The 11,054-nt window shown below is 43.3% G+C and overlaps 1 protein-coding gene across 4 annotated transcripts in view; it reads left to right on the plus strand.

The window, feature by feature from the left end:
* arhgef10la (Rho guanine nucleotide exchange factor (GEF) 10-like a) overlaps positions 1-4,170 on the plus strand; it is a 137,974-nt gene extending 133,804 nt beyond the window's left edge. For 3 of the 4 annotated variants that reach the window (XM_063910855.1, XM_063910859.1, XM_063910857.1), the window contains one exon: positions 203-4,170. In XM_063910855.1, the coding sequence (XP_063766925.1) occupies positions 203-747 (545 nt within the window). In that variant the 3' untranslated portion in view covers positions 748-4,170. The remainder of the gene's footprint in view (positions 1-202) is intronic. The other variant, XM_063910856.1, reaches the window with a different exon arrangement.
* The last annotated feature ends 6,884 nt before the right edge of the window (positions 4,171-11,054 follow it).

Genomic DNA, 11,054 nt, shown 5'->3' on the forward strand with positions numbered 1-11,054 from the left:
GGATATTCACAAGTTTTAATTGACTGACTAATTGCATGTTCGTACAACAAAACGTGAAAATCTTTTGAGCTTTTGTTGACTAAAGGCCTTATTTTCAGGCTTCTAACCTTTACTGTTGAATTTGAGACAAGGGACTCATTCCTGCTCCACTCTATTGTCCCTTTGCATGACTTTCAATATCATATCTTACTTCCTCCTACAGGAAAGGGAATGGTTTCTCTGAATGCACATTGTGGGCCTGTTGAGTTCCTGGTAGCCACCTCCAGCTCTCTGTCCCCTGACCTCCTGAAGAGGGATTCTTTCGGTGATGGCCCAGACTCGGCATTTGGAGGCGAGGACCGAAGCGACACCTCTTCCCAGGAGTCCCTGCAGCAGTCCTACCAGGGCGACGGGAGAGGCAAAGGCCGTGGCGTCCTGCTGCAGTACAAGCTGCGCTCCACATCGGGACTGCCCGGACGTCCGCTGACAGCGCGTGGCGATGAGGCATCCGACTCCTCGCTGGAGTCCTTGGAGCACAGCGTAGAAGACGGATCCATCTACGAGCTCAGTGACGACCCAGACATGTGGGTCCGGGGACGTCCTTGTGAGCGGGACGGGGGACGCAGGGACAGGGTGATCTCTGCGGCAGTTATCTCTGGAGGCAAGGGCTTCTGTCGACTGAAGGAAGGAGTGGCAGGCGGTACTAGGACAAGCGGGGAGGGCTTTGAGAATAATCTTATGGTGTGGCAGCTCCCTCTGACAGTGTGATATGGAAAACATACGGCAAGGTGAGGAGTATTTATAGCCGTATACCCAGCTTAGCCTTTAATCAACCGCTCCATAAATTCAAGGGATTTGAATAAACATGTATGATGTGAAGGCGTCGCGGAGCTTGACATGTTATGATCCAGCCTGTGAATAAAGAAGCAGAGGCGCTGTCAGCCAATAGGACGCTTTGAATTTTCGGGGTCGTGCGTCATCATCAGCAGTGGCACAGGCCGCCTCAGATTAGCTCCCTGTCATTGTTTTGATCTGGTTCCGGCCTTCGTTAAGACTGATATGCCTCAATTTAACCTCATCATGGCGCCGTGTGCTGTGCCACATTAATTTTACGCAAATGACTTCTGTGAGAGCGGCCGTGGACGGCACGCCTTTGAGAGGCAGCCTTTGTTGAATCTGCCACGCTCTGCAGAGTAGGAGATGGACATCTTTTATCTGATCCTGGGGGAGAGATCCCATCTGTTTGGAGCTGAGAGCCAGGGACTTCCACCGCATCACAAAGCACATTAGCATCACTTTATTAGCTTTGCCAGCCTTTCTCTCATCCCATACAATGTGAATGTATGATACCTTCTATTGCGTCTCAAAAAAAAAGGATTTAATGTTGCTTGTTTTGTTGCAGCTGTTGCAGATATCACCTTTGGTTATGGAAAACCAGATGGAAACAAGACTCGAAGATCTTATTGCGCCAAAATACAGAATCTACATTTGCACTGCAATCCTGTAATAATCTCAGATTTATTTTCAGGAAAAAAAGGACTTCTTGGTGCCACATTTTATATTATTCCCCCTCGATAAAACACCGTTTTTTTTCCTTCTTTTTTTTCATCGATGAGATAGATGAAACAAATGCGCGCACAGGTTTGACACAGCTGAAAACCCCAGTTACACATCAAAAGCAGAACTCAAAAGATAATAATGAATGATGAAATAAAAGCGCTGCAGCTATCGAACCTGCTATCAGATATGTATCAACAGTGAAAACATAGCTTAGAGGGCCACTAATTATTCATTATTATTAATAACAAACAACTTGATTCTGATTAAAGACGGTGTTTAACGAAACATAGCATACAATTAACAGACATTGATGTTTATTATCTCTGATATTTGCCAGGACATTGCATCATAGAAACTGAAGCTAATATCTGGTAAATATTTGGGAGTTTAATGCAGACATTAATATTTTATGATCAACAAATGAACATGACGTTGACATTTTGTGAATATCATGTTTCAAGATCATTTAAATTATCATATATTCTATCTTTAACCTGATTTAAAAAATATTTTAAACCCTTTTAAGGTATAAGATGTATTTACATTTGGTTTGTACAAGCTCTTCTCTTTTGTTACTCATAAAATGATGAGATTTTGCCGATATAGCAACAGGAGTGTGGTGAATCACAGCTGGTATAATAAGCACTGAGTGGTACTGTGTGGAATATTGTAAAGTGTTGGCTTCATAACATTTTATTTGGATCGTATGGTAGTATTGGCAGCCTTTTGAACATTGACATTTGCATGAATCCTGCAGATGAGCAGTGCATGTCAACAATGTTAAACAAGTAGGCGGAGGAAAATCGCAAATATGAAAGCAGCTTTTTGGATTTTCAATGAAATGGAGCGCAGGTGAAGGTTATGGTATATAACTTTTCTCCGCCTATATCTCTATTTAGCCCTTCCGCCACGAAAGGAATTTCATCTTATCCTTTCATCGCAGATGAAGCGCAAAGTTCATGTTTTGTATTTCCCTGCGGCACATTGAGGTTTATTTTCCATTTTATTCTTCTCCTGCTCTCAACTGACTGCATCAAAAGCATTAAAACATCCTACCTTCAGCCGGAATCACTGAAAAAAACGACGACGTCCTTGGCTGCTGTCATCTAAATGTAAATCTCAATGTCACATCAGAAATGTATACTCTTAATTCATGTGAGATTCAATGCTGCTGGATCCATAACGCCATGATGGTCACTGCGGAGGTTGTTCGGTCAACCTTATCCAGGGGAGGCGTGTGTTTTCATCGAGTTTCATAAGCTTACCAACTGAGATATCCTCTCTAACTGACATTTGATGGACATTAATTCAGACATTTCATCTTCTTACACTACATGTGTACAGGTATTATCCATGCACTGAATATTAATACTTATGAATGACCGTACTGTACTACTAATTTGAAATGTTACTAATTATCCTGCATTCCCTTTTGTAAAGAGGACTCTGCAACAGTGTTGATGTATAAAATGGGATTGTGGTGTTAAAAGAGAAGTCTAGTTAACGTTTGATAGATTTGGCCATCATTCAACACATACATTATGATCTGTATGGTGGCTGACGGGTGCCAACGCGCTACAACGGCGCAAAAAATGTCCAATAGGAGAAATGCGCTGCATCTACAGAAATGTTGCAAATACAATTTGGTGTTTTGAGCTTCTTGCAGCATTTTTTCTTTTCGGTGTTTCGTATTGGTTGCTTTTCATTTATACAGCGCTTTGAGTATACCCTGTGCATGTTTCGTCAAGATGGCGAATGTTAACTAAACTTATAACGTGTTGTTGTGAAGTTGGTTAAGAAGTTTCTTAATTTGCATGCGTTTATGCCATTTTGTTTTTTTATTTGCATTGTTTTTGAAGCAGCAGCACATTTCTTCTTCATGAAATGTTTCAGGCTTTGTAGTGCGTTTGCACCTGTCAGCTACTGTAGATTTCTGAGGTTATAGTCACAACTCCCAAAAAAGATTAACTTTTGGTCACATGTAAAACTAAATTTCACATGTGGCTGTAATCCTCTTCCACACAACACCTGCATACAGATCTGGGATCAATGGAAACATCTCTTAAAATAAGTCCGCACTATGAGAGACACAACCAGTCAAATGATCACACAGATTTTAAACAAACACCTTGCATTGTCAGAATTGTTGGTAAGCAACACAGGAAGAGACCTTTTTTTCACCTAAATTGTCTGACATCTGTCACAGTTTACACACTGACTTCCATGTTCAACTTTGCCCTACCATAGCACACCATTTTTCCTGTGCAATGAGGCATGATCACTGACATGATGGGTGCGTTGACCTTTAGTTTTACCACCTGTTGTACAAGTGTTCACAGCCTGTGTGATCATCTGGCTGCTCTTTTCTTAACCTGTCACTTCTTATTGGAGGGATACCTCACCAATTGCTTAGGTGTGTTCAAAACGAAGAAGAAAATTGCATTAAATGATGGCCAAATTTGAAAGGTAAGGTTACTAAAAAAAAAAATCGCCTTAAATCGAAAGTAATACACTTGATGCCGTCACAGGCGTGTCGAAACACAGAGCTTATTTGTCCTTGGTACTTTAATGTTACATGTCTAAACAATGTCTAACAGGCGAATGCTGAATTAAAAACATGTTTAAACTTGAGGTTGTCCTTTTTTTTCACTGAACTATAAGGATGTTGCTTTTTTTTTGTCAAAGATACAGTAGGTTTGAAAGATAAGCCGTACATCTGCAGCATTATTATGCTAATTATGTTACTCTTTCTGTATGACTCAGCAGCAGAAAATGTAGTGTTGATGTTTCATTTGGATTATCTTATCACTTTGTAGCTGTTTGATTATTCAAATTACAGTAAGCTTACCTCTGTGTCTGCTGGAAGCCAGGGCTTTAAAAACAACAAAAAAAAAACAAGAATACAGACACTGAATTGTAAACCAAAAAAAAGACTGGTAATTTAGTTATTTTAATTTAGTCCTCAGCGGCGTTTCATCTCTAATACACTGGCCTCTTGACATCACATTAAGGGTAGTCCGGTTTATTTGTTGTTACTTTCTCAAGAGCATTGCTCGCTTAAATTCAAAAGAAACATCAAATTAGTTAGATGATGTGAGATCATGATAATTAACCCTTTTTGGTTTAAACACTAAATCTTCCCTTGGATTGACATTTATTTTATTAAAGAGGACATATTTGTGCACATTTCAGGTTCATATTAGTATTTTGTTCCTCTAGTATGACATTATTAGAAGCTGTGGCAGGACAGGGGGAAAAAAAGCAAAATACAGAAATACTCCTTTCCTGCTTGAAAAGGGGAGTGGCTAAACAAGCCACACCTGAGAGCCAGAGGAAGCTCGTTAGGCGAATAAGTCACCTGTGAGCTGTGGAGGAGAGTAGAACACACTGCACTGCTGAAAGAGGAAAGAAGTGGAAGTCTGATCCAGTTTCTTAACCCAGTTGGATTTGTGGCCACTCTTTCTGGTCAACCAGGCTGTTTTTACCTCTGAACCCAGGAGCTGGTGGGATGAGACAATTCATCCCCACATCATCTTTTGACCTGCATTCTGTTCTGTGATCTTCCCTGGCCTACTTGGACCTTAAGCTAAGTGTTGTTCTTTGCCTCTTTACATATATTAATTCCAACCCACCTTAAAAAACCCTACACTCAAACCTGCACCCACAGGTTAGGGATGGCCTGAACTCTTCATTCGTACACAACCATATCCTCCTGAACTGCATTAAGCTGAAATTGAACTCGACTGTGTGACTGGAGTGTAAAACGACAATACAAACTTCTCACACTCATTCACATTTTTTTGAGAAATTAGTTCTCTGTTATTTAATTAATTGATTTGGTGTTTGGTTATCTGATCTTTTGACTGACATATTTGGTTTAGCATCTTTTGAGTTTCAGTATTTTGGTATGGGACTATATTTTGATCTATTTGCTTTGTGATGTGCTTTTTCTAATTTTGGTCAAATACAGACATTTTACTTTGAAAACATTGATTACTGGATTTAGTACATTATCAAGCTATGCCAATCCATCCATCTGTTTATTGAAATTCATCTTTTTATTTTGGTATTTCATTTTTTGTAATGTTCTTCTGTCTGGTGCCCAAATCAAATTGTATACTTTTGGGATGAAACCTACGCCACACTTTAATGTTCAAAAAGGTCTTTATTTTTCTCATACTGCCTGTGCAGCAGAACCTCTTTTCACCCTCTGTCTGAAACCAGAGCCCAGTCTGCTCTAATTGGTTAGCTGTCTGTGATTGGTCATTCGCTTAAACGGATAGTCCGGCGAAAATTGACCCCAGGGTCTTTTTCTGCCTGAAAACTGATCAAGTAAGCCCTCCAGAGTTTTTTTCGTTCATCAACCAGTATTGAGCTTGCCCGGAAAAATCCGGAGCAACACTGATAGCCCAAATGGCTTACAGTGCATTCGATCGGGTCAGTGCGCAGAATGCTTCCAAAACGGCATTTTTTTTAACCACTAACATTGCTAGAAACAGCACCAAACCTCTGCAGTAGCATGACTAGGGTCCCTACACATAAACCAGAGCACCAACTGTAGCGAGAGCAGATGTGTACCTGTTGTATAGGGAACATATTAGGAGACGGACATACAGGAAGTATGCAGGTTAAGTTGTAATACAGTTAATAAAGTGAACTGGACTACTAGTTGGCTCCTGTCTGGAACTATATATATTCGACATGTACAGAACATGTTACATGGTGTCAGAAGCGTGCTGAATCCCGCCTCAGACGGTCGCTTGGAAGAAATTGCCCGTCAAGTTGCGGTAAATAATTAATTAGCGCGTAAATCGCGGTAGGTTCAAAAACTAGGCTAACGCTAGCCAGCAGTTAGAAACTGTGCAGCAAGCTAGTTAGACAGACAACGAGGGAGCCTGTCGGCACCGGACGTTAAGAGACAACGCAGAGAAGCCAGACAACGATACAAGGAAAGAAACAATGGATTCCCTTTTCTCCATAAGCCCACCAGAAAACTTTGACTTTTCGGACTTTGCTAACTGGCCCAATTGGATTCGTCGGTTTGAAAGGTTCCGAGTTGCAGCTGGACTGGACAAGAAAGATGAAGATTATCAGGTGAATTCATTAGTACATGCAATGGGCGATAAAGCAGATGATGTCTGTCCACGCTAGGCTTAAGTGCTGAAGATGCAAAGAAATACAAAGAGGTTAAAGAAGCCTTTAATAAATACTTCATAAGCAAATACAATGTAATATATGAGAGGGCTCGTTTCAATAAGAGAAGCCAAGAGCCAGGGGAATCTGCTGAAGCCTTCATCTCTGCAGTTTATAAGTTATCTGAGCACTGTCAATGGCCCGCTGCAAGATGAAATGATCAATGATCAGAGACAGACTAGTGGTAGGAATAAGGCATCACACCCTGTCTGAAAAGCTGCAAATGGACAGTGAATTAACACTGGAAAAGGCTGTTACTAAAATTAGGCAACATGAAGAAATTAAAAAACAGCAACCAACAGTGAGAGAAACAAAACCTACAGAACAAAGAGAGGCCAATGTGGACTTTCTGAAATTCAAGAAAAAGTCAAACAGAGAGTACCAGACAGGGAAGACGTCCTACGAAAAGGGACAAAAGGATTTCCAGAAAGGACAGAAAAACTGTGGACGATGTGGAAAAGGACCACCACACTCTCTAAATAACTGTGCTGCAAGGGATGCTGAATGCCGAAAGTGTCAGAAGAGAGGACATTTTGCAGCTGTTTGTAAATCAGGGAGAGTAGGGGCAGTTTTCGAGGCAGAAGAAGAGGATACTCTTTTCCTGGGAGCAGTGTCCACAGGAAAGAAATCTGAAACATGGAAAAAAACACTAAGAGTGAATGGTCAAGACATTACCTTCAAGCTGGATACAGGGGCGGACGCAACAGTCATCCCAGGTAATGCCTACTCAGAAAAATGGCACGGCCCACTCACCAAAGCATCCATACCATTGTGTGGACCCAGCAATGAACCTCTAAAGGTGAGAGGTCAGTTTCATGGTGTCATGAAATATAAAGAGAGAACAACAACACAACCAGTGTATGTAGTACAAAAGCTAGCTACTCCTCTACTGGGTCTGCCAGCAATCTCAGATCTAAAACTACTGCATTTAGTCGACAGTGTAATAGAGCTAGAGGCTGACATGAAGAAACAATACCCCAAAGTCTTCACAGGACTGGGCTGCCTTACAGGGGAGTACAGAATCAAGTTGAAGCAAGACGTCAAGCCCTTCGCATTATCACTGCCACGACGTGTACCTCTACCGCTGCATGACAAAGTCAAAGAGGAGCTCCAAAGAATGGAAAAAATGGGTGTGATTGTGCCCATTGAAGAGCCTACAGACTGGTGTGCAGGCATGGTGGTGGCACCAAAGCCCAAGGGAAAAATCAGAATCTGCTCTGATATGACCCATCTGAATGAGTATGTTTGCAGAGAAAGACTCATCTTGCCGGCCGTTGACGAAACCCTGGCCAAGCTTGCAGGTGCAACGGTCTTTACTAAGCTAGATGCTACAGCCGGATTCTGGCAGGTACCCCTACATCAAAAATCAGTCCCGCTGACCACATTTATCACCCCGTTCGGGCGATACTGCTACAAGAGACTCCCATTCGGGATTTCATCCGCACCTGAGCATTTTCAAAAGAGGCTCACACAGATGCTGACAGGGTTAGAGGGGACTGTATGCCATGTTGATGACATTCTCGTGTTTGGAACAACACGTGAACAACATGACCACAGGCTGCACAGAGTGTTAGGGCGGCTCCAGGAAGAGGGCCTGACTCTCAATAACGACAAGTGTCAGTTTGCGGTCAACAAGGTCATGTTCCTGGGCCACATCGTCAGTGCAGGAGGCATTGAAGCAGATCCAGGAAAAATTAAGGCAATCACAGAGATGCCCACGCCAAAAGACGCTGCAGACGTGAAAAGGTTTGTTGGCATGGTCAACTACGTGGGGAAATTCTCTCCACAGATATCAGAGCTCACACAACCGCTAAGAGAACTGCTCAAAACAGACACAGACTGGGTGTGGGGGAGTGCACAGCGGAGAGCGTTTGACGAGCTGCGTAAGGAACTGAGCTCACCAACAGTACTGGCACAGTACTGCCTACACAGAGAGACAATAGTTGCAGCAGATGCTTCGTCCTTTGGGCTGGGTGGAGTATTGTCTCAGAAGCAGCTGTCTGGAGAATGGAGGCCAGTTGCCTTCATATCACGCAGCATGACAATCACGGAGCGTAGATACGCCCAGATAGAGAAGGAAGCGCTTGCACTGACCTGGGCGTGTGAACGGTTTCAGTCTTACCTGATAGGGATGGACTTTTTCATACAAACTGACCACAAACCTCTCATTTCACTGCTAGGCAGTAGAGCACTAGATGACTTGCCACCTCGCATTCTGAGGTTCAGGCTGCGGCTGCTTCGCTTCACGTACAAAATTGAACATGTGCCGGGGAAGAAATTGATCACAGCGGATGCACTGTCCAGGGCACCGATTCAAGCCCCGCCTACACCAGAGGACGAGCAGCTGGAAGAGGATGTGTGTGTCTCCATCAACCTAATAATGGAGCACTTCCCAGCGTCAGAGCAGAGGTTGGTGCAGATCAAGACAGCACAAGATTCAGATGATGTCTGCAAAAGGCTGAAAGGCATGGTGCAAACAGGTTGGCCTCAGAACAGAAAAGCTCTTCCACCACAACTGCAGCTGTACTGGCAGTATCAACAGGACCTGCTCGTTGTAGACGGACTACTGATGAAAGGCGAAAGACTCGTCATCCCAGTCACAATGCAATAGGACATGATTAACAAAATACATGAAGGTCACCAAGGCATGACAAAGTGTGTTGCCAGAGCGCAGCAGTCAATGTGGTGGCCAGGTCTGACCAAACGGATCAAACAGAGAGTGGAAAACTGTGCAACCTGTGCACGAGAGGCTCACAACGCGCCAGAGCCACTGCTGACCACTACGTTGCCGGAGAGGCCATGGCAGCGTGTGGCAGTGGATCTTTTCCAGTGGGACAATGCCATGTACCTTGTGGTTATTGACTACTATTCGCGCTACATAGAAGTGGCTAACCTTACCTCCACCACCACAGCCCACGTGACAGGAAAGCTGAAGTCTATCTTTGCCCGTCATGGAGTCCCGGAGACTGTCATCTCGGACAATGGCCCCCAGTTCTCTGCAGCGGAGTTTGCAGCCTTCGCCAGGGACTATGACTTCACGCACACAACCAGCAGCCCCCGCTACCCTCAAAGTAACGGAGAGGCTGAGAGGGCAGTGATGACGGTGAAATCTCTCCTGAAAAAGGGGGAAGATCCACACAAGGCTCTCATGGCCTACAGGGCCACTCCTTTGACACACGGCTCATCCCCTGCACAGCTGCTAATGGGCCGCAACATCAGGACACCCCTGCCGGTCAGTCAAGAGAAACTACAACCTGGATGGCCTGACCTCCAGGATTTCAGAAAGAAGGACCAGGACTTAAAAGAACAACAGGCCTCCTGGTTCAACAAACGACACAACACAAAGACAAGACAAGAGCTCAGACCAGGACAAAAGGTCTGGGTGAAGAACACAAAAGAAACAGGGACTGTCAGTGGTTCAGCTCAGACACCTAGGTCTTACAACATAGACCTGCCCTCAGGAACTCTCAGGCGGAACAGATCTCACATCCGGGTCATTCCAGAGACTACCAGAGAGACTGGATTGGGCCGGACCATAAGACCACCAAACAGGCTGAATTTGTAGACTAGCTAGAAAGCTGTGGTTTGGTTCACAGGGCAGAATAAACCCTGCACAGCTTGGGGACCCGGGTAGTCCACGCCGACCCCTAGAGAAGAAAGAGTTATGTTTTGAAAAAAAAAAAAAAGGAAGAAAGAATTTCTTAATGGAAAATTATTATGTGTTCTACTGTATGTTTAATGTTAACAGGAGATGTTATGCACTACTGAAAAGAAGAAAAAAAACAGGAAAGGAAAAGTAATGCTGGGGACTTGAATGTTTAATGGTTTAATATGTCAATATGTTATACTGGTCAAGTTTATCTACAGGTACAGTAAAAACAAAAGAAGTTCTTTTAAGAATCTGACAAGTAACTAAAGGGGGGAGATGTAGCGAGAGCAGATGTGTACCTGTTGTATAGGGAACATATTAGGAGACGGACATACAGGAAGTATGCAGGTTAAGTTGTAATACAGTTAATAAAGTGAACTGGACTAGGCCTACTAGTTGGCTCCTGTCTGGAACTATATATATTCGACATGTACAGAACATGTTACACCAACAACGTAGTTTGCAAACCCGAAATTTATTAAAAAGAACTGTTTTACAAGACTCACCAACTGCCCCCCATTTCAGCTCCTCTCCAAGGAAAGTCCGCACAAGTCGATTATCGGAATGTTTTGGAATGTATAATTCCAATGACAGGAGTCGCATGTAAGTTACAGGCAACTCCTTTCATTTCCGTGTCAACAATCACTAGATATGAATTTCCATGGAATTATAC

Source organism: Eleginops maclovinus, chromosome 20 (assembly GCF_036324505.1).
Source record: "Eleginops maclovinus isolate JMC-PN-2008 ecotype Puerto Natales chromosome 20, JC_Emac_rtc_rv5, whole genome shotgun sequence".
NCBI classification, from domain to species: Eukaryota; Metazoa; Chordata; class Actinopteri; order Perciformes; family Eleginopidae; genus Eleginops; species Eleginops maclovinus.